The sequence below is a fragment of the Pecten maximus genome, chromosome 18 (genome assembly GCF_902652985.1).
Source record: "Pecten maximus chromosome 18, xPecMax1.1, whole genome shotgun sequence".
Taxonomy (NCBI): domain Eukaryota; kingdom Metazoa; phylum Mollusca; class Bivalvia; order Pectinida; family Pectinidae; genus Pecten; species Pecten maximus.
This window is the reverse complement of record NC_047032.1, coordinates 27,606,547-27,629,905: the sequence shown is the minus strand read 5'-3', so window position 1 is coordinate 27,629,905 and position 23,359 is coordinate 27,606,547. Positions and strand designations below refer to the sequence as shown.

General features: G+C 36.3%; 1 protein-coding gene across 1 annotated transcript; it reads right to left on the bottom strand.

Annotated features, from left to right (window-relative positions):
- Window positions 1-1,932: 1,932 nt before the first annotated feature.
- LOC117316638 (translation initiation factor eIF-2B subunit delta-like) lies at window positions 1,933-17,114 on the bottom strand. Its single transcript, XM_033871318.1, has 12 exons — window positions 17,033-17,114; window positions 12,636-12,998; window positions 12,149-12,221; window positions 10,399-10,597; window positions 9,895-10,012; window positions 8,197-8,273; window positions 7,942-8,044; window positions 7,468-7,601; window positions 6,200-6,291; window positions 5,376-5,461; window positions 2,950-3,130; window positions 1,933-2,347 (listed from the first exon to the last, which is right to left on the bottom strand). Exons 2-12 carry the CDS (start codon window positions 12,993-12,995, stop codon window positions 2,139-2,141), a joined length of 1,632 nt encoding a protein of 543 aa, XP_033727209.1. The 5' UTR covers window positions 12,996-12,998; window positions 17,033-17,114; the 3' UTR covers window positions 1,933-2,138.
- Window positions 17,115-23,359: the final 6,245 nt, after the last annotated feature.

Here is a 23,359-nt window from a genome sequence, read left to right as displayed (position 1 = left end):
TGTTACCGCTAATGTCCAGAATGTTGTTACCGCTAATGTCCAGAATGTTGTTACCTCTAATGTCCAGAATGTTGTTACCACTAATGTCCAGAATGTTGTTACCGCTAAGGTCCAGATGTTGTTACACGAATGTCCGAATGTTGTTACCAGATACATGTACAGAAGTTGTTATCCCTAAATGGTCCAGAAGTTGTTACACTAAGTCCAAGAAGTTGTGATCCTAATGTCAGAATGTTGTTACCACTAAGTCCAGAATGTTGTTACCGCTAATGTCCAGAATGTTGTATCACTAATGTCCAGAATGTTGTTACCACTAATGTCCAGAATGTTGTTACCGCTAATGTCCAGAATGTTGTTACCACTAATGTCCAGAATGTTGTTACCGCTAATGTCCAGAATGTTGTTATCACTAATGTCCAGAATGTTGTTACATGTACCACTAATGTCCAGAATGTTGTTACCACTAATGTCCAGAATGTTGTTACCACTAATGTCCAGAATGTTGTTATCACTAATGTCCAGAATGTTGTTATCACTAATGTCCAGAATGTTGTTATCACTGATGTCCAGAATGTTGTTACCACTAATGTCCAGAATGTTGTTACCACTAATGTCCAGAATGTTGTTATCACTAATGTCCAGAATGTTGTTATCACTAATGTCCAGAATGTTGTTACCACTAATGTCCAGAATGTTGTTATCACTAATGTCCAGAATGTTGTTATCACTAATGTCCAGAATGTTGTTACCACTAATGTCCACAATGCTGAGTTGTACCAGGATAAAACTAATATTTAAAGTTGTGTAATAAATTAAATTTAGACCAGTGCTACATTCAAGATGGCTACTACAACAACCATTCATCATATGTTACTATCACTACGTCTGCCTAAATGGATGATGGTATGGAGACAGGGGCTTTGGTAGTTATCAGGGCCATTTAATATATAGTTAGTCAAATGACCCTGTTCAGGAGGCAACACTGCAATACCAAGAGGTACAAAATTTGAAAATGATATGAATTACAGCATATGATATTTGTACACTTGCTTGCTGGGTTTATCACCCCATGAACAGCCAGGGTAATTTTGAGGCAAAAACTCTTCGTAGTAGTTGGTGACTACCTCCCTGAACAACATACAAGAGGCCCATCATGCCATCCAAAGCAATTAGGGTAAAGTGTCTTGCCCATGGACACAACCATGACAGCACAGACAAGCCCGTTTCTCAGTTTCCTGAGAAACACAACCTGACACAGGTAGGGAAGGTTGAACCAAGCACCTCAGATCCTCACCTGATATGTAAGTTCTGACAGTTTGATGCAGTGAATAAAATCCCCTAACTCTGTATATACATGTAGTATACAACATCAAACTTCAGTTGTTCTCACATACTATACCCAGGACTACCAACTAATCAAACCACACAGTGTGACTATTAACGGTGGAAGAATGAAAATAGAACCAAACTAGAATAATGCCAGGATTTATCCAAAGCGTACAACTGTCGTGTGTGTATTGACATGATGAAAACTGTAGGGCTTGATCCTTTGACTAGATTAAGTCTACAGACATCCTGATTCCAGTATAGCCTACCCAACACTAGGACCCGAATTTGTGAAGCAATGGATGAATTCATATAAAATTTTCAAATATTGAAACAATACTGTAGTATATGTATGTTTCCTAGTATTCCAGGTAGTTTTCCCCAGAAGGCCTCATGCATTTACATTGCTCATGTTTTATCCCTTGGCTATCAGTTACACCTCTGAGCAATACAGATGTATATGCCTGTCATACAGATACAATGTACGACACCTCACATGTCTATTATCAGCATTTTCCCCCCAAAACCCATCAGCTGTCAAGCTATCAAAATACTGACAAAGTGAAATGAGGGGAAGTAACTCTGATAGATTAGAATGAATATTGGTTGGGTTGTACAGCACAATTTATTTATTTCACAATTCCTCCAAGTTACATTGCACTAGGCTTACAGGAACTTTCACAATGTCAATCAAGATAATCTTAAATTGATCATCAATAGAAGTCTCTTTTATCCACTGAAAAGAAAACCAATGGCACTTTCAAATCAGCATTGTTATATCACATTTGATTGGCTAGGTGAGTTTACTGTCCTCAAGTTTCATTGGTCTCTATCTGCTGCATTCTGAGCACTACAGGTACAGATGTGCAAGGAATAAGTCCAAGTTCTGTTATCACCAAAGACACAAACTCCTGGGGCATTACATCATACACAAGGTTGAGCAAGGTCAAGGACGTATGGTCTCTCCAATGTGTTAGGTATTGTGTCTTGTTGCCAATAGATACCAGATCTTCAGGGTCCCCTGTGGAAAAATATAACTTAGTTAAAACAACATTAACCTATAGTCCATATCTTTATTGTCTCGCAAAAGTATATCATTGTAGTTAAAAATTATTAACCTATAGTCCATATCTTTATTGTCTCGCAAAAGTATATCATTGTAGTTAAAAATTATTAATCTATAGTCCATATCTTTATCGTCTCACAAAAGTACACCAATTAACTTTTAGTCCATATCTTTACTGTGAATTTCCCTTCAAATCATTTTATAGTTAATATCCTTACTGCCATACAGAGTAAAATTTAAAGAATGTCTATGTTTTCAAGCAGATCTTCCAGAATGCAAGCATCTTGTCAGCATACTTAACAACCCTCTGTATCGAGGACATCCTCCATTCTCATGTGATCATAACCCCTGAATTATCGAGGATGTATTGAAGAGACTACATACATTAGGCTAAAAAAGTTAGTATCTCTAGCAAAGATCATGTTTCCACCTCTAGAAAACAAGTGTGAGGATATTCATTTTCATGCTCCAAAATACATCACATATGTAGATAGCACTCAAACGTTGGTAGCTAGATTAACAATGCTACAGAACCACACACTAACAGAGCCACTTACCTAGTTCATTAAATACAAACGAGTCAGTTTGTCCTCGCTCACAGAATTTGTAGGTCTCACAGCAAATGAGGACTGGTATGTTGTAGGACTTGGCAATGAGAGCGATGAGAGAGGAGCCTACTCTAGACATGACACATCCATTGGCGAGTAAGGCATGGGCACCTAGAAACACCTTGGTCGCCTGTAAAATAAATACTGGATTACTAGAACTGAACACACATGTATGGGGCATTTAATTGATATGACTTCATAAATATTGTTTTAATGAAAAGCATTTGAGAATTAAGCTTTTCATCTCCACTAATTACTAAACAGAACAAAATACTAAAAGCAATCTGTAGACCAAACATGTGGCTGCCATTCGATACTGAAAATAAACAGAGGGCCATGTTCCTGTAATAATGACTCATATGACCCGTGTGTTACACTCCATTATCAGGGCCCTGTGATGGTGAGTCATGTGACCCGTGTGTTACATTCCATTATCAGGGCCCTGTGATGGTGAGTCATGTGACCCGTGTGTTACACTCCATTATCAGGGCCCTGTGATGGTGAGTCATGTGACCCGTGTGTTACACTCCATTATCAGGGCCCTGTGATGGTGAGTCATGTGACCCGTGTGTTACACTCCATTATCAGGGCCCTGTGATGGTGAGTCATGTGACCCGTGTGTTACACTCCATTATCAGGGCCCTGTGATGGTGAGTCATGTGACCCGTGTGTTACACTCCATTATCAGGGCCCTGTGATGGTGAGTCATGTGACCCGTGTGTTACACTCCATTATCAGAGTCCTGTGATGGCGAGTCATGTGACCCAAGTGCTACACTCCATTATCAGGGCCCTGTGATGGTGAGTCATGTGACCTGTGTGTTACACTTCATTATCAGGGCCCTGTGATGGTGAGTCATGTGACCCGTGTGTTACACTCCATTATCAGGGTCCTGTGATTGTGAGTCATGTGACCCGTGTGCTACACTTCATTATCAGGGCCCTGTGATGGTGAGTCATGTGACCCGTGTGTTACACTTCATTATCAGGGCCCTGTGATGGTGAGTCATGTGACCCGTGTGCTACACTCCATTATCAGGGCCCTGTGATGGTGAGTCATGTGACCCGAATGCTACACTTCATTATCAGGGCCCTGTGATGGTGAGTCATGTGACCCGTGTGTTACACTCCATTATCAGGGCCCTGTAATAATGGTGAGTCATGTGACCCGTGTGTTACACTCCATTATCAGGGCCCTGTGATGGTGAGTCATGTGCCCCGTGTACTACACTCCATTATCAGGGCCCTGTGATGGTGAGTCATGTGACCCGTGTGTTACACTCCATTATCAGGGCCCTGTGATGATGAGTCATGTGACCCGTGTGTTACACTCTATTATCAGGGCCCTGTGATGGTGAGTCATGTGACCCGTGTGTTACACTTCATTATCAGGGCCCTGTAATAATGGTGAGTCATGTGACCCGTGTGTTACACTTCATTATCAGGGCCCTGTGATGGTGAGTCATGTGACCCGTGTGTTACACTCCATTATCAGGGCCCTGTGATGGTGAGTCATGTGACCCGTGTGTTACACTTCATTATCAGGGCCCTGTGATGGTGAGTCATGTGACCCGTGTATTACACTTCATTATCAGGGCCCCGTGATGGTGAGTCATGTGACCCGTGTGCTACACTCCATTATCAGGGCCCTGTGATGGTGAGTCATGTGACCCGAATGCTACACTTCATTATCAGGGCCCTGTGATGGTGAGTCATGTGACCCGAATGCTACACTTCATTATCAGGGCCCTGTGATGGTGAGTCATGTGACCCGTGTGTTACACTCCATTATCAGGGCCCTGTGATGGTGAGTCATGTGACCTGTGTGTTACACTCCATCATCAGGGCCCTGTAATAATGGTGAGTCATGTGACCCGTGTGTTACACTCCATTATCAGGGCCCTGTGATGGTGAGTCATGTGACCCGTGTGTTACACTCCATTATCAGGGCCCTGTGATTGTGAGTCATGTGACCCGTGTGTTACACTTCATTATCAGGGCCCTTTAATAATGGTGAGTCATGTGACCTGAACTTGCTACACTCCATTATCATGTAAGGAAGTTGTATACAATTTATCTGATTATACATGTAAGTGATATAGCTTACTAGAGGAATGCCCGAAACATTGTGAAACAAGGAAAACAAAGGGCAATAACTCTACTTATAGACAAAAATAAGACATAAATTCAGCATTTGACATTCTGTCATTTCAAAACATAACCCGATTATTCTTGAAATTTCCCAGTTGCAAGTAGAGGGTTAACGACATTCAACAGAACATGGTACTGACAATGAAAAATAAACTCTAGTAGTTACTGGTTGGGGACAGAAAAGTCAGCCATTGGAAACATATGTCAGACCCCTGGTGTACTTACCTCTTGCATGACATAGGAAGCAGCATTCATGAGAACATAGGAACATTTGATTCCTCCCCTCACAAGTTTCCTCAACATTTCCCGGCCTACAACAAATTACATGGTTACTTAGATCAAACTCATCAAGACTTTAGCCTTTAAATAAAAACAAATTATAGTAATCTATTATCCCCTTGTAAAAAAACATTGATTTGAGATACATGTGTTGACAAACTGCTTTAGGACTATTCCAGTAAAATATCTTACCAATGTAAGGACTCCAGGCACAGGGGCATGTCTAGCCTTATATCAAAAATAGCCAGAATACCTATATATTTTTTAATATAAGACTAGACATGCCCCTGTGCTCCAGGTGCGTCGAACAGGAACCACCAATAGAAGTAATTTAATTCAAACACTATCATGGTAAGCTGCATTTCCTCCAGCACCCAGGCCACCTTGTATAGAATTCCTTTATTTCTGGAGGCCTCCACTTCTATATATCTACACTACATATATATTTATTGGTATAGCCCTAAATTGATTAAAACTAGAAATCTTCTATGATTTTTTTTATATCCCCCCCTTTGATATTGATCCATTATGTATAATAACACTCAAGCAGATCCTTCATGTCAATAAACTTATAATAAGGACCAGACTCAAATTTACAACATTCAATAAACATGTACAATGTAGGTGAACTTGTGAACAACAGCAGAAATCCCCAACACTATAGCTGTTTTAGATATATGTTTCAGGGCACCACAAAAATAAAACTCAGATTTTACCACAAAATAAAACACAGATTCTACCAGAGATACAGAGTTAAAATTGATGTTTACCTTCCATCTTGGGTTGACCATCCACTACAATGACCCTAAAACGGATCTTTCTCGCTTGTGCATCACAAAGGACCTTCTTCACTAGTGACGAACTGAAAGTACAAACAGACATATCTACATTGTATTGGTATATACGAGTTGGTGGTACAGACATATCTACATTGTATTGGTATATACGAGTTGGTGGTACAGACAGACATATCTACATTGTATTGGTATATACGAGTTGGTGGTACAGACAGACATATCTACATTGTATTGGTATATACGAGTTGGTAGTACAGACAGACATATCTACATTGTATTGGTATATACGAGTTGGTAGTACAGACAGACATATCTACATTGTATTGGTATATACGAGTTGGTGGTACAGACAGACATATCTACATTGTAATTGTTATATACTGAGTTGGTAGTACGATACATATCTACTTGTCTTGGTATATACGAGTTGGTAGTACAGACATATACTACATTGTCTTGGTATAATCAAGTTGGTAGTCAGACAGACATATCTACATTGTATTGGTATATACGTTGGTGTACAGACAGACATATCTACATTGTATTGGTATATACGATTGGTGGTACAGACAGACATATCTAAATTGTATTGGTATATACGAGTTGGTGGTACAGACAGACATATCTACATTGTATTGGTATAATACGAGTTGGTAGTACAGACAGACATATCTACATTGTATTGGTATATACGAGTTGGTAGTACAGACAGACAATCTACATTGTATTGGTATATCGAGTTGGTGGTACAGACAGACATATCTACATTGTATGGTATATACGAGTTGGGTGGTACAGACAGACATATCTACATTGTATTGGTATATACGAGTTGGTGGTACAGACAGACATATCTACATTGTATTGGTATATACGAGTTGGTGGTACAGACAGACATATCTACATTGTATTGGTATATACGAGTTGGTAGTACAGACAGACATATCTACATTGTATTGGTATATACGAGTTGGTAGTACAGACAGACATATCTACATTGTATTGGTATATACGAGTTGGTAGTACAGACAGACATATCTACATTGTATTGGTATATACGAGTTGGTAGTACAGACATATCTACATTGTATTGGTGTATACGAGTTGGTAGTACAGACAGACATATCTACATTGTATTAGTATATACGAGTTGGTAGTACAGACAGACATATCTACATTGTCTTGGTATATATACGACCTTGTGGTATATGTTATGTATTCCAATAAGGACAGTTGCTCACCTTCCAAATACTACTATGACATCACCGTCATTAATCTTCTTCTCATCTTTCACATATTTAGAAATGCCATCACCAGCAAGCAATATCTTCTCTCTCACAAAACTGTCAATACAATCTATCAGTGCCTTTTTTGCCTGAAAAAAAAATAAAACAATTTCATTATTCACCCCTAATAAAATTATGTATTTGAAAAATTCTTTCACACAAGAGTCCTGTGGGCTTAATATTTACCTGTCTAGTAAAAAGATGCAGTAGAAATGTAGATTTATTGGTAATTTTGTTCATTTTATTTAAATCACTACTAAAATATGTTGGACATTTCAATAACTCCTGAGGGTTCTATGTTATAGTAAAACCATAATAGATCACAGAAAATCATGTTCGATGACAAAAAATCATGATCAATCAACGGAAAGTCATGGATGATCCAAGTTATCCAAGAAAACAAGTGTTACAACACAATTAGACTCTCACCTCTATTTCCGAGCTGTCTGGTGGTATGTGTGATATATTCCATTTCAAGTACTTAATAGCATTACCCATACTAACTGATATCAGCCGACATTGGTTCAGGAAACTGAAAATAAATTATTACTTTGTTTCATTTTCAGAAGCAAACTTATTCAAACCCTACCTCAAACAATTACCAAATTAAAACAAAGAAGTTTGATAGATGTAACTCAATTCAAAAGACATGTCATGATTTGAAAACAAAAGAATCTGGCTCACCTGATGTAAGGTTTGATACGGGCTTCAAGATCTCTGGATAATTCTTTCTGGGGAGGCGTAGTATAGTCAGTTATAACCTGAAAGCAGCAGGAAAATTATTATTGATGCAATCAAACTCTAATTTTTATTCAAGTTTCAAGTATTAGGTATTTCATACAAATATGTAATACAGGTATAAAAAAAAAGAAAAATCACTTTCCAACAACAACAAAAGGAGGGTGGTATTTTCTTATTTTGTGTCAGTGTTCAATTTTCTCATAATGTATCGTTTTGAAGCACAATTCTTTTGTACATGTATATCACAAGTTAGCTCATTACAGATTTCATAATGAATTACTATCAGGGAATAATTTAGGTTTTAGGGGAAGAAGCCCCCTGTAGTAAAATAGGTGAAATACAGAGATGGCAATTAAACAATCAAAGGGGAAGCCTGAGCTAAAGTAAGTACAGTCAAACTTGCTCTAACGACCCCCTGTACATAACGACTGCCAGTCTATAACGACCGATTTTAAGATTCCCCGTGATATTTTACTATACAACGACCCTCTGTATAGCGACTACCTGTCTAATGTGACTAACGACCGGTAATTTTGGAACGGCGGTCGCTAATTTGTTTTCTATAGCGACCGATTTCTGTCAGCCATCTTCTGCTGTAGATTAAACCAATTCAGGAATGTTAGGGGGGTCAAGGCTGAGGACATACACTACTGGAATTTTTTATGAAAAAAAAATCAAAATGGAATTTTTTATGAAAAAAAAATCAAAATGGTAAATACTATGTACATTCTGGGAGCATTTGGTGATATCATTTGCATTGCACAATGAACATAACAAGAGCTCCGCAAGTGTGAGCATGATACGCCCCTCACTGGAAAAGATATCACAGGAAAATGTACAGTCATTGACGGGCGTATAAAAACCCATAAAATATGTTGAACCTAACTACTTCTCATTGTTAGTAGTGAACAAAATCTTAGAGGAATTGAATAAGAAATAGAAAACTTCTTGCATTTTCTACACAATGCCCATATTTGGCAATAAAAGGGGCACAACTCTGGTAAAAATAATCAGAAAATTCTGTCGTTGAGGTGCATATAAAACAAGATTGAGTTTAATAGGATAAGAGAAAAATTCTGAAAAGATATTAGTGAGGGAAAGGGGAATTTTAAGCAGGCAATGGGGAATTTTGGTCCTTTTTTGTGGAGGGAAAGTACCCATAAACGGCAGCAAAATGAACCTGGATTGGTCCCTGAAGTCTACCTTAACACAAGGAGACAATAAAACATCCTATCTCATCTTTTTTTCTCTAACACCGATACAAAATAATAGTTACTTAATGTTTAACAGATAGAGATATATACCTTTAATGCTTAAGCCTAAAATGTGTTTCTTAATATGCCCACAAATATTTTTTATGAAAACATATAAAGGAAGTTATATAAAATTCAAAAATTCTGATTTTTAAATTTCATTCTTTAAAGCAAGATTTGTACAAAAAATTCATACAGTCAAACCTATCTCAAAGTCAGCGGGGCCAAAAAAACCTTCAAGATAGCCCCAGTATCTGAGATAACCAATTGCAAATACATGTTTATTTTATATACAATTCTGTCGGACCTGAATTTTTACTTAAGCATTACATTAAGCCATGTCCTCGAGTTACTATGGTTACTAACTACAGAGTACAGACAGCCACACCTGTTTAAATGCTGCGAGCATGGCAAGACATCGGGCATTAGATCCGGTGATGATTCCCTCAGCATACTGGACTCCCAGCTTGACTACAGCTGGATGGATACTACTATTTGTAGAAAACCTATACAAAAACAAATAAAAAACTGATAATAAACAACTAAACCACATCTCAACACAAACACCTATGTTTGGGGAGCATGGATGTCCTGGTCAGACATACAACTTCTGTCAGTCTTGGAGGAAGGACCTCCTTTTGAAGTATGTATCGTCAATCACAAACACAATGTCCAATTAGTTTTCTCCAAATTGGAAGAAGAACAAAGCCAGTAGATGGATGATGAAAATTTCTTTTTTTAGACAAAAATGTAGATCAATGACCTTGACCTTAAGTCTACGATGATGAACTGTGAACTTGTCAGTACTGAATAAACAACGAAGCCCTTTTTTAGTTTCGGCGATGCTAAGTAAAAGAAAATTCTAAGAATAAGCAAATTAAGTATAAGTTACTTGAGAGTGCTGGTTAAGGACGACTGGCGTTCATATTGGTGTAAATGATTGAAGAGGCGAACTTTGCGCTGTGTTGAAGTCCTCTGCGGTATTTTCTGTTTTTCTAATTTTTTGGCGACCTTTTTCTGAATATCTGCATCATCAGCCTTGAGATGATCTGGGACTCGTTTTGGTTCCTTTTTGGTGACACCAGATGGTGCTGTAATTTTAAAACATACAGAAAAAAATCCATCAAAAACAGCAAACTGAAAATGATATCTCAGATGTTCTTCCTGCATATATTCAGAGCACATGTCGAAAGATACACAAAAATATATCTTATCAAAATACATTCTACATCAGTAGAATACAACAGATATTTCCATCAGATATCTCCATCAGATATTTACAACAGATATTTACATCAGATATTTACATCAGATATTTACATCAGATATACAGGTAGACAGTGTTTACAACCAATAACCATCTGAAATTTCTGAAATTCTTAAATAAAACCAAACTCTTTCTTAAAGGGGCATTCCTTCGTTTGAATAAAGTTTAGGTCTTCAAAATAAACTTACTGGAAAATATGTATCTTTTCCATGTAGTAAAAATAAATCTTTACATTAATAAGGCAGTTTTACTCACAAGATAAACCAAAGTTCTAAGAGTATATTAAGTTCTGAAAATTCACATTTTGACCCGAAGCATCACTAATTACCGCAAAGACATACAGTATTTGTATACGATACGCCTTTTTCCTGCACATTTCGGTGTTAATTTCATTACATGTAGGCAGAAACACTCATATTCGGACATATATTTCATCAACAGAAATTGTACATGTTTCTGATGTGCATATGCTGGGAAATTATTGTGAAATGATGGAATGCTTACATCAAAGTAAGATTAAGTTTGAAATGAGGTGCTTATTGATGAACTAAAGACACAAAGAGAATATATAAGCACAAAACTTTTATTTATTTCTATTGTATTGGGCAGATGGGCTATACCAGCTCTTGACTAGACTTCAATTAGACCCAAAATATTGGTAGTTACATCATTAGCTTGGCAGGTGAAGCTGCTGGTCAAGTCCATGAAACTGAAGCGAGAAAACAATCTTAAGCTTGATTTGGGGACTTACTTGGATGCTCGAATTGAAGCTGTGCCACAGATGAAATACCCCCAAAATATACAATGTATGTAGCTTGATTAAGGACGGTAAATTGTACTTATTGTAATATTAATACCAACTGCTAACATTTCCAGCCTATCAGCCAAATGCATGAACTTAGATTTCTTCATTAGATACATTATTGCAGGTTTATTTCCCAAAATGTTAAGATGTTTAGAATGCAGGAAATTGCATTTAGATTTTGAATTTTTCCCTGAGGAGATATGCCAAAAGAACTCGTTAGAGCACAGGTGAGTACCTGTGATAAGAGGGGTTTTGACCTTTGATTTGATGTGTTACTCAGTAGCAACAATATGGCAGCCCAGTGATCTGCCAAGCCAATAATATTAGGCAAGGGTACAGTTATCCTTACCTTATCCAGACTGACCACTGTCCTTACCCGATCCAGACTGACCACTGTCCTTATATTACCTGATCCAGTCTGACCACTGTCCTTACCTGATCCAGTCTGACCACTGTCCTTACCTGATCCAGTCTGACCACTGTCCTTTCCTGATCCAGTCTGACCACTGTCCTTACCTGATCCAGTCTGACCACTGTCCTTTCCTGATCCAGTCTGACCACTGTCCTTACCTGATCCAGTCTGACCACTGTCCTTTCCTGCTCCTGCTGATTTTGCTGCTAGCTTTGCGGCCCTTTGTGCTTCCTGACAAAAATACATGTACGATCAAATACTATACAATATATACGATGTATTGTAACTGTATTGGGCAATTGGTAGCAAACATGTGAAAGCTACCCAAGTCATTATGTAATAATCAGTCAGTAGATTTCTCTATGAATGACAAATTGTCCCGAGTTACCTACAGAGACAGCATCTGTATTTGTCTCTAATATAACATATACAGTATTGTTACTCATATGATGTCCATCCAAAACTGCTATTACACATATATCTTAAACATAATTTTAAAAGTGTTTAATTACAAGCCTTTTTAAATATACACATAAGGCATCATGGGTGATAATAATCCAATCAAATAAGAAGCTAATCAGAATTATAACAAGTGAATTAAGTTTGATGACACATCATGATTGAATAATCATAACTTAGTTTTACCTGTTTAGCTCTCCTTTCTGCTTTCAGTTCTGCCTTCGACTTCTGTGCATTTCCATCTCCTGTTTGACCTTGTTCCTTATTTTTCTGTTCATCTTTACCTTTCTCTGCATTTACATGAGTTTGATTTTTGTCTGTATGGCCTTGACCTTTGTCAGTCTGTCCTTGACCTTTGTCAGTCTGTCCTTGGCTTTTTTTGCTATCATGTGGTGACCCAGGTTTCTTTTCTTTTTTTTTATCCTTCTTTTTTGAACTTCCTTGCTGCTTCATTGAATCCTTGTCTGTAGGATGACATTGAGCATTGTCATTTTTTGAAATTGGATTTAAATCCTTTGTGGGTTTTTCTGGTTCTTTCTCTGCCATTTACTGAAATTGGAAATAAATGATATACATCATATATTTCCACTCGATTCTATATATAAAAATTTTCATTTGTATACAATGTATTTTGAAAAAAAAAATCATGCACTTTCAGGACCAAATATATTTGTCATTCAGTTTTATTAGTTTGATAAACAGAGATGCAATGATATCAACAAAGCAACCATCAAGGTACTTATTTAATAGCATTTAATAGCAAAATAATGGATGCAGGCTGAAAGCCTATATATCCATATCATAAATAACAAATAAATTCAATATATATATACCTGTTAGTGGAAGATTATCACAAACTGACTCTGAAGTCAAATTGTATTTTCATTGGAAACAAATAAAACAACTAGAAGAATCAATTAGTATGTGATCACTTAAAGTGGTCAATGGTAGTAATAGCTTAATGAACTATGTAAATTAACAGGAGCTGTGTAATAACAATATCCTGTCTGCTCCAGTCCCGCAGTAGTGACTTCAGCACATGCTCAATTAACAGATGAACTCACTAAGGGAATCTCATGCCAACTGAAGCAGATATCAGTATGACAATGATAGTTTGAAAGAACATGATAAACACATTCCTGCTGGGGTGCCCTAATAGTTCTTCGGCGTGGTAATTCAAAGATTTAATATACTGTATGAACTGTTTACTGATTGAGGGAGATTGTATTTAATACTATGTCTAATCTTAAGTCCTTTTACACATAATAATATCACTGAATCACAAATTATTGAAAGTTCCCTTTAGTTGAAAACCTTTGGCTTGTTGGACCAGATGTATGTTTTTTTTTTTATTTGATGGCTGTTTTTTCCTACAGCATTATGATTCCTGTGACTTATGTACTTCCATTTGATATAACTCTGTGTGACAATGTAAATTAATGGTTTTAAGGTTTGTGACGGACTCCTACATGTAGTTCTTCTACTTATAAGATACTAGTAACGGATTGACCAGCTGTGTAAAATAATAGTCATAGTGTGATGCAACAATAAGTTAGGTCTATATACAATGTACGCTAGCGCTGTAGCTCCTGCATAGTTTGGGGAAAACCACCAACTTGCGTATAATATGTGAATTCACGTATTAATCAATTATACGCCAGTTCGAGTATGGAATTGTTACTATAAATAGTTAATTTTTGAATGCATTATTTAATGGCGCTTTAATCTATGATAAGTATAATGATATTTTACTAAAATATGTTTACTGAAAGCGCTGTTTACCTAGAAACTTGATGTAACACACAGGAAGAATTGCATCAATTTTAGGTACTATATTAGTATACATATATCCAGAGACCTATATTAATTTAGTATATAGGTCTCCGATATATCCAATGTGCATATAATTTATATTTTTGCATTTTTAAGATGTGACATGATTGAATAAACGCCACTTGGACGAAAAACTTTTAAAAGTTAACTTTAGAGTGATTTTGGCTACTTTTATTAACAAAACTATACCTCATTTGGCGTATTATACACCAGTTGATGGCTTTCCCCAGCCTGACTATTATCAGGGACGTATATATCATATGTCCCTGCTATCTCTGGAATCACTTCAAAAACACTGTCTCTGAATGCATAAGGGAATTTATTCCACATCGAAACGCCAAAAGCAAAGATGGAAACCCATGGATAACACCCAAAATTAAGCGCCTGATCAGCACCAAATTTAGACTTTACAAAAAAATGAAAAAATCAGGACGCACAGAAGATAGAGACAAATACAAATTACTAAAGAGCAACACACAAAAACTCATTAGGCAGTCATATTGGAAATATATTGAAGATGTTGTCTCCCCCCCTATTTCTTCTTCTGGCGAAAACGACTACTCACCAATGAAACGCTTCTGGACATACATTAAACACAAAAAAGCAAACTATTCAGGTGTCCCCTCTTTAAAAAGCGATGGGAAACTAATAACTGATCCCTCAACAAAGGCAGACATCTTAAACAAACAATTTCAGTCTGTGTTTACACCATCAGAACACTTCTCAGATGCACAGCTCACACAAAAATATAACCTGGGCCTTCCAACATTTCCACCCATTGAAGACATCACCATCACTGTAGAGGGTGTAAAGAAACTCCTCCTAAACCTTAAACCCGCAAAGGCCCCAGGCCCAGACGGTATCAAACCAAAATTTTTGAAAGAACTTGCAACAGAAATAGCTCCAATACTGGCACACATTTTCCAACAGTCTCTAAATACTGGCGTAGTCCCTCTTGACTGGCGTACAGCACATGTTTCTCCTATATATAAAAAAGGTTCAAAGTATGATGCAGAAAATTATAGACCTATTTCTCTAACATGTATTTGCAGCAAACTCCTTGAGCACATTATTGTCAGCAGCATAATGTCTCACGCAGACCAACATAATATCTTATACCCTTTCCAACATGGTTTTCGGCAATTTCGATCTTGTGAAACCCAACTCCTAGAGTTTGTGGAAGACATTACAAAAAATATTGACAAAAATAAATGTACCGACGCCCTCATCCTTGATTTCTCGAAAGCATTCGACAAAGTCAGCCATAAGCTCCTATCTCACAAATTGAAACAGTATGGTATTGTGGGTAATACACACCGCTGGATTGGAAATTTTCTAGAAAACAGACGCCAGTCAGTAGTCCTCGAAGGCGAACATTCTTCACTTGTACCAGTAGAGTCAGGGGTACCCCAGGGGTCGGTCCTTGGACCAAGTCTGTTTCTATTTTATATAAACGACATGCCCCAAGGTTTATCCTCCTCTATCAGACTTTTCGCTGACGACACTATTGTTTATATCACTGTCTCCTCAGACAGTGATGCACAAACATTGCAGTCTGACCTAGACAAACTGGCAGCCTGGGAATCTAAGTGGAAAATGGCATTCCATCCTAAAAAATGTAATGTCCTCTCCGTTACCCAACGTAGAAACCCAGTGCAACATGAGTACTATCTCCATGGCCATTGTCTAGAACATGTGGATAAAGCTAAGTACTTGGGAGTTACCATCCAACAAAATCTTAAATGGGGCCCCCACATACAAAACATCTGCAATAAAGCCAACAAAACACTAGGTTTTCTAAAACGAAATTTAAACATCAATTCCATTTCTGTGAAACAGCAAGCATATAAATCATTAGTTCGGCCTTCAGTAGAATATGCTTGTACAATTTGGGACCCACATCTAAAAAACGACATTGACAAACTAGAAATGATCCAAAGACGAGCCGCCCGCTTTGTGACACACAGGTATCACAACACATCCAGTGTTGGCGATATGCTCCAAAGACTAGGCTGGCGTAGTCTTTCAGACAGGCGTAGGGATGCCAGACTCACTATGCTGTATAAAATCACACACAGCCTTGTTGCCATCAACAAAGACAATCATCTCACCACTCAAAACCGTCAAACTCGACTATCACACTCCTTTTCCTATCAAGTCCCGCACTGCCGCACCACCTGTCGTAAAGAATCTTTCTTTCCAAACACCATATCCGAATGGAACAAACTCCCTCCTGATCTCATCTCTGCAAACACTATTACTGCCTTCAAATCCCAGCTCTCTTCCTACAAATATTAATTTCGTCCTCAATGTACATAGTCTTAACCTGATAATTTAGTGCTACTTCTTATTTTTCCCTTTAAGCATAGCGCAGATCATTGACAGCATCTTCATAATGTTGAAGGAGGTCAACAATCGGTAGAAGTAGAAGTATTATACAAACATTTTACTCCTATCAAATATATCAGTCTAAGCTTGGCCCTGGGTACTCCTATACGTATATGAGGCCTTGTTCCACCTGTTTACATTGGTGGAAGTTACATGACAGTGTGTCAAAAGTTTCCTATCGTGTTAATCTCTTATATTAATTATTATATATTGGAGTAGACAGTAGGTCATGGGTAAACTTAAAATATGGTTCGATTAATGCTTGCTGCTTCTAATTTTCAAATATCTGGCATGTATGTGCAATGCGTTAGATATAAGCCTCTAATTGAACGTACTCTGTGCATTTTTACAACGTAACTTACTTTTCTCTGTGTTTACAGCTCAACTGATGAAATATGGTTGAAATGCTACTTCACATGCAGCACTCTATTATCAACTTCCGGGAATTCCCAACTCGATTTCCGGTGTTGGGGATATCTTTCTAAAAATAGACTAATCTAGCTAATACAACATTGGACCCATGTTCGATTCCCATCGAGATTGTTGGGAAGGTATTTTTCTTTTTTTTCACATTTCTTAATCAACTGCAGTATTTTCTATCCGTTAAAACACACAAATTACTTATTATATTATCTACGTGCCTATCAGTATCAGTGACATACATAGAGGAATTAGCTACTCCACTCAGAGACATATATAGATATATGTCTCTGCTCCACTCTATTATATTTGTGCTCTGAGCCGTGAATGCGTGACTACCACCGACATTCTGTATCCCTAATTCTATAACCAGCGGACTAAGATCAAATTGGATTTCATCAGAGGTCTGCTAGCCTATTTGATGTAAAATGAAGTAACTTTTTTCATAATTGTTTGCTATTAAACTTGATCAAGCAATGTAAATGTATTCAATAATGAAAAAAATGGATGGGTACTTAAGGAAAAAAACTTGCTAAAAATAAACTCTATTTGTTGCAAAATCTTGATAACTTGATAACAAAAATGTTTCAAAACCTTATCACTACCCGTGGAATTTATTCAGCTTAATTTTTTACTAATCAAAAAAGGAAAAAAGAGATTGAACAAGTAGTTTTGGAGAAGAGTGGTTCACAATGCGTTAGTATATCTCGATGGTATTTGTTATTTACTACGAACACTAAGCGGCCATTACATAAAATTAGCGATTATTTATTCAAAATCTTATCAATTTGCTCAAAGTACAAATAATTTGCTACAAAAACTTAATAACTGCCAGTGGAATTTATTCAGCTGTTTACCGATTCAAAAAAAGAAACGATTGGATGAGAATTTTTGGAGAAAAGTGGTTCACAAATTAAGGAAGTGTATAGTTAACTCGATGTTATCTCGTTACGTAGTTAATAACACAGACATTTACAATCCACGTATGTATATGTACGTCCCTGTCAGTATCAAATGGCAATTTAAAAATATATAACTTGTATACAAGATCAGTATCGATTGATCCATGTGTATGGTAGCCAAGGAATAGGAGCATAGGAAACCCTCTGGGCTTATAAAACGGCCCCTGATATAATTAAAAATTAGTTGAAATATGAAACTTTTTTTCATTTAGCCGTTTTCTTATATGTATATGCAAAATTATCACATTTAAAATCAACAATTATATTGTATTTCAATTGGAATAACGTCTGAAAATTCTTTGTGTTCATCTCAATATTCGGGAATCTAATAAATGAATATGGGCTCAGAACACAATTAATTTCCCTCTTTATTCTACCAAAGAAAACTCAAATTAAAATATTTCAGAATTTTGCAAAAAAATCTGGTTTTTACATCACGTTGTGGAACTATTCAAGCTTAACCTAAAGTGAGCTGGAAAGTACCTCATGTCAGCATTTAAGAAAGATATATATATTTAAGTGTAACCACCCTACTATATTGTGGGAAAATCCGGAAAATCACCAAATATTACTACTCAAGCCTTATAACTCCCCGTGTCCTGCCACACAAACAAACATGGAAATGGTGTCAAAACAAAATTCTATCACTAGAATAAATATTGCACTATAAATCTATACTAAAATCATGCCCATATCTGTCATTAAGAATATTTAGCAACAGTCCTGAAATTTCAATATGTACTACATTCGTAAGTGTGGTCTGGGCCATATGTTCTTGTGTACCCAACGTATGGGAGCTACACCGGATATCGGTATTAAGCGAAGCGAAAAAAGTTCTCAGCAGGCCAAACAAGAGGTAAAATTTTGAAAAAATACTATATTTCCGAGGATCCAACAGGACCCAGGTTTGACATGTAGATTTATGGCGATTTTCGTCGTTAGAACAATAAAAAATTATACCGACTTAGTACCATATCTTCCACATCGCTCATAAAACATGCCATCTAGTACCGGCCAAACGTTTGGTCTGTCAACTTCATATCCAAATTATACATTCATTTGTAGTTTGATCCATTTTTATTAAGTCGTTTCTTTTCCATAATTATCTCCATTAACGTAGATTATACAATTCAAATTGACGAAAAAATTGCTAAGAAAAAAAATTCGGAAGTGTACAGCGGCTTAAAGAGTTGTTGAAAATGAGTGTACGGCAAATTGATAATTAAGGGTAGAACGAAAATGTATAGAAAACTGCGTATTCTCATCCCCAAATAAGGGTAAATGATGTTTCAGTTTTTCTATCACAAATGGAAGAAAGGATACAATCTCATGTCATATGACATATGCTGCTAGTATCTCCACATACTTCGGTGTCGTTGTCTTCGCAGAATTTGGAATATTTTGAGTATGGACTTTCTTTAACAACATTTGCTCTGGAAACATATATCTTTACCAGGGAATGGGACCAGGTATTCGGCGAGGGAATTAGCGTCTTCTGTTTCATCGACGACACCCGCAATGAGAAAAATCACAATTACTCGGTAATGGGTAGGCCGATTTTGATGCGGTTTTCTGCATTATTGTTTATTAATCAATACCAATAACATATTTAAATATAATTTTTCGTTCAGGGTACACTTTAATATCTGATTCTCAACCTCGTCAGCTGTTAACCTTATCACTAACAAAGTGAAACGAAGGGAGGGAACTCTTATAGATCTTAATGCCAATATTTCTATTACATTGAAAAATATTGCTGCCGGAATGATATCACAAATGTTCCAAAGATGCATGTTGAAGAAGTTTTCTAGTTGTTATCACTGTTGTCTGTGCCCCGGCTCTCACTTTCAGAACATGACATTACTGTTTGATATATGAACACGACCCATGAGATGAAACATACAATGCACAGCCTTCTGGAACTCATTGTCTTTGCGAATACATGTGTTTCTTTTTATTAATATCCCATATTATCAAATAGATTCGGTTGTAGTGCTATTGCACTCGTCTTTTTGGCCTGTTTAACTTAGCAACATATGGTACAGATTATTCCATGTTCAGGAATTACGATATTTACGCACACACAAACAAAAACAATAAAAAAAAAAAGACCGTCTGTTTTAATTGATATAACTACGTAATGTGTAATAAAAAGAAAATGAATGAAAATTCCTGCTACCAAAGATATTACGCAAGATTTTTTTTAAATCGGTAGGTGTAGATTATAATTGTAATATGGTAATGAGTTGGCTAAAAATAGTCGTAATCGCCTTAATTACGATAATGACAGCAGAATAAAATGGTTCACTTTTAGACTGGTTCCCTAAAAAAAAATGGACATATATTTTCATGTTATCGAATATTTGTTGTCGACTTGGAGCTCAGTTGGTGTTCATACATATCAAGGATGTCATGCACTAACTTATCTCACGTTTAATACCGAAACTGATGAATCGCTTTCCTAATTGATCACGTGATACTATTGCTATATATGGAAGAACCGTACTATAACAAATGGCCTCAACTGTCATGCGCCATCTTTCACGTCCCATTTAAGTCAAAATAAGGTTGGAGTGCTCGTATTGACGAAGTTGACCAGGATACAGATGTTTTATGCCATGTTAATGCCCAATCTATTACATGTAGGCAGAATATATCGAAGTGCGGGGCGAATAGGATTCAGTTATTTTGAAGATGCTACAGTGCCGACAAAGAGTAATAATGGTCGATTTAAAACAAGAATAGACAACTGCTGTATATTTTCATGCCATACCCAAAGTTAAATACTTTATACTATTACCACCCTCCAAATGTTTCAGCTGCTGGTTGTAAATTCTAAGTGGGAAAATGATTAATAGCATCCCGAACAAGCTCTATCGTGCTCGATCCGCCTCTACCAACCTGTCACGTTGAATTTCCTTGTGATACAATTACGCGATCCAATTTGTGCTTAGGTATCGGTACCATTATCGGTGCATCGAGTATTCGATATTCGATAAGCTAACCTTGAGAGTATACATATCATCGATATAACATTTATATACAAATGCATAAAATACATTTGTAACGTCAGCTCGGGTAGTACAATCAAAACGTGTATCTATATATATATACTGTTCTCAATAAAGTTAAATGCATTGTATGGACCAAACTACTACAGTTACAAGAAGTCAGCAGAGAAGAACGGAGTAAACAACCTAATACTTTAACATTACCAGTTGGTTAAGGTAGAGGGATTTACCCGATAGTGTATAACATAGCTTTATGTATTCAATTCTTTTGTTTCTTCTTTTTTTCTCTCTTTTTTTTTTTTAACACTCAGAGAATGGGAGTTTTGGAATTAAAAAAAGTGTGAATTGCCAATAATTATAAAAAAGGACATTTTTGGGGATTCTAATATATAGTATAGTTTATATGCTTAATTACTTCTGGTGAACAACAATCCGGTTATAAAATTATACAGAAAGGACATCAAGAACCTATGAGGAAAAAATTAACCATCAAAAGAGAAAAGCAGTAACTAAGTAGTCAAAGAATTTACTTGCAATGCCTAAGATATATACGGGCCTAGAGGGTATATAGCGATAGCAGAAGAGCACCATAGACGATCAAAAAACCAAGAAACAAGTATAAAAAAGAAACCTACTTTGATGGTAGAGAGAGAGAGAGAGAGAGAGAGAGAGAGAGAGAGAGAGAGAGAGAGAGAGAGAGAGAGAGAGAGAGAGAGAGTACATGTCAGACAATTCGAACAATGCGTTTACTTGCTACCAGGATGTCATTCGAGGGCAACAACTTAAAATACAACAAGAATTGACAGACATAATTTAGAAAGATAGCAAGATCTTAAAACAATATTCAATTTCTAGAATCAAGCAGCCCCAGAATAACTACCTTTACAAAATAAGTTTCTAAGATGTCAGAACATTCCTCTAGAAATAGTGAATAAGCCAAAAGCCGTAAATCTCCTTTGATAGAAGTAATTTATCACTGTAGACTGTAAAGTATTTCTCTGGAAACAGTATTATTATATAACTTTATAGGGGACTCTATAACAATTCAAATTGTTTTCTTTAATACCTTTACATTGATTTTATATGTTGGCTTTTCACATTTATTTTATCTTTGTTGTTTATACTCTCATTTTGATCTAATCACTGTGCATTCTTCTTTATTTTATTTAGGTTTAATAAACATTTGATAAAAAGAATATATAATTGTCTAGTGTAAGCGTATAATTTTTTTTTTCTTGCCATAAGCAATGCGAACTTCAACACATTTAGCATAATTTTGCGGTTACCTGATCAATTATACCAAAAGTCCAGTTTCCGTGTTGGTCATATCAACTCTAGCCACATCTACTGAACTATTGGTACGATTGACCAGGATCCGTGTCCCCTTTTGATATAATAAGATGCCCGTAGATTGTCATTTAGAGGTTACATTTTAACGCAGAATGTTCAATGAGCCCTTTGGGTTTAAGTTTCGTGGTGTTTTTAATGATAAGTAGCTCTTCTTTAAACAGCCTTTGAATATCAACAGTTTTACGCTTTTGTTCACTTATATGAAAGGCTCTATATATGGCGTAGCCTATTAATGTAAAGATAATATTAATTTCAATGTGATTTTCTTGACTGATTTTATATCCTATAATGATGTATTGTAAATTCTTCACATTTATTATATATCCATATGTTTTGAATATTTCTTCAATTCCCCTCCAAAATATGTCTAGGAACTTACATTCTATAAAGTAGTGTAAATAGTCTTCCTTAACATGACATACATTACAGAGGTTACTTTCTTCAATTTTCCATCGCTCTAAATGTTCTTTACTTGGTACGATATTATGAAACAATTTCCACCTAAATATTTTATGCTTATTATCTTTTAGTTGACTAAAGATAAAATACATTAAATCTGTGACCGTTTGAGTATTCTCAATATTGAACTTCCGGTTCCAAATATCTTTACTATAAGACTGTTTAAATTTTCTGGTCACAGCTAGCCTGTAAATTTGTTTATTATTCATGGTTTAGATATTAATATGAATATTGTATTTATGTTGATATAAGGAATAGTTTATCTGATGTTTTATTTTTGTCTTAATCGAATTTTCACTTCTTATTATTCGTTTCCATTCTGTTGGAATTGCTTTTTTAATTTGTGTTACTTCACTGATCCAGTTACGCTTATTTATTAATTTGTTGCGAATAATCGTTTCGTCGATTATCCTTTCTTCGTTCGTGATGTCATCTATTGTGATAAGATTACTATCTGTCCAATTCTTGTTTACCGATGTTTTGCCCT

Excerpts from the sequence above, each read along its gene's own strand:
- LOC117316638 (XM_033871318.1), bottom strand. The coding sequence starts at position 12,995 with ATGGCAGAGAAAGAACCAGAAAAACCCACAAAGGATTTAAATCCAATT. Across the intron at positions 12,222-12,635 it reads CAGAAAGGAGAGCTAAACAG|GAAGCACAAAGGGCCGCAAA; the intron begins GTAAAACTAAGT and ends TATTTTTGTCAG. Across the intron at positions 2,348-2,949 it reads GTTTGTATTTAATGAACTAG|GGGACCCTGAAGATCTGGTA; the intron begins GTAAGTGGCTCT and ends ATTTTTCCACAG.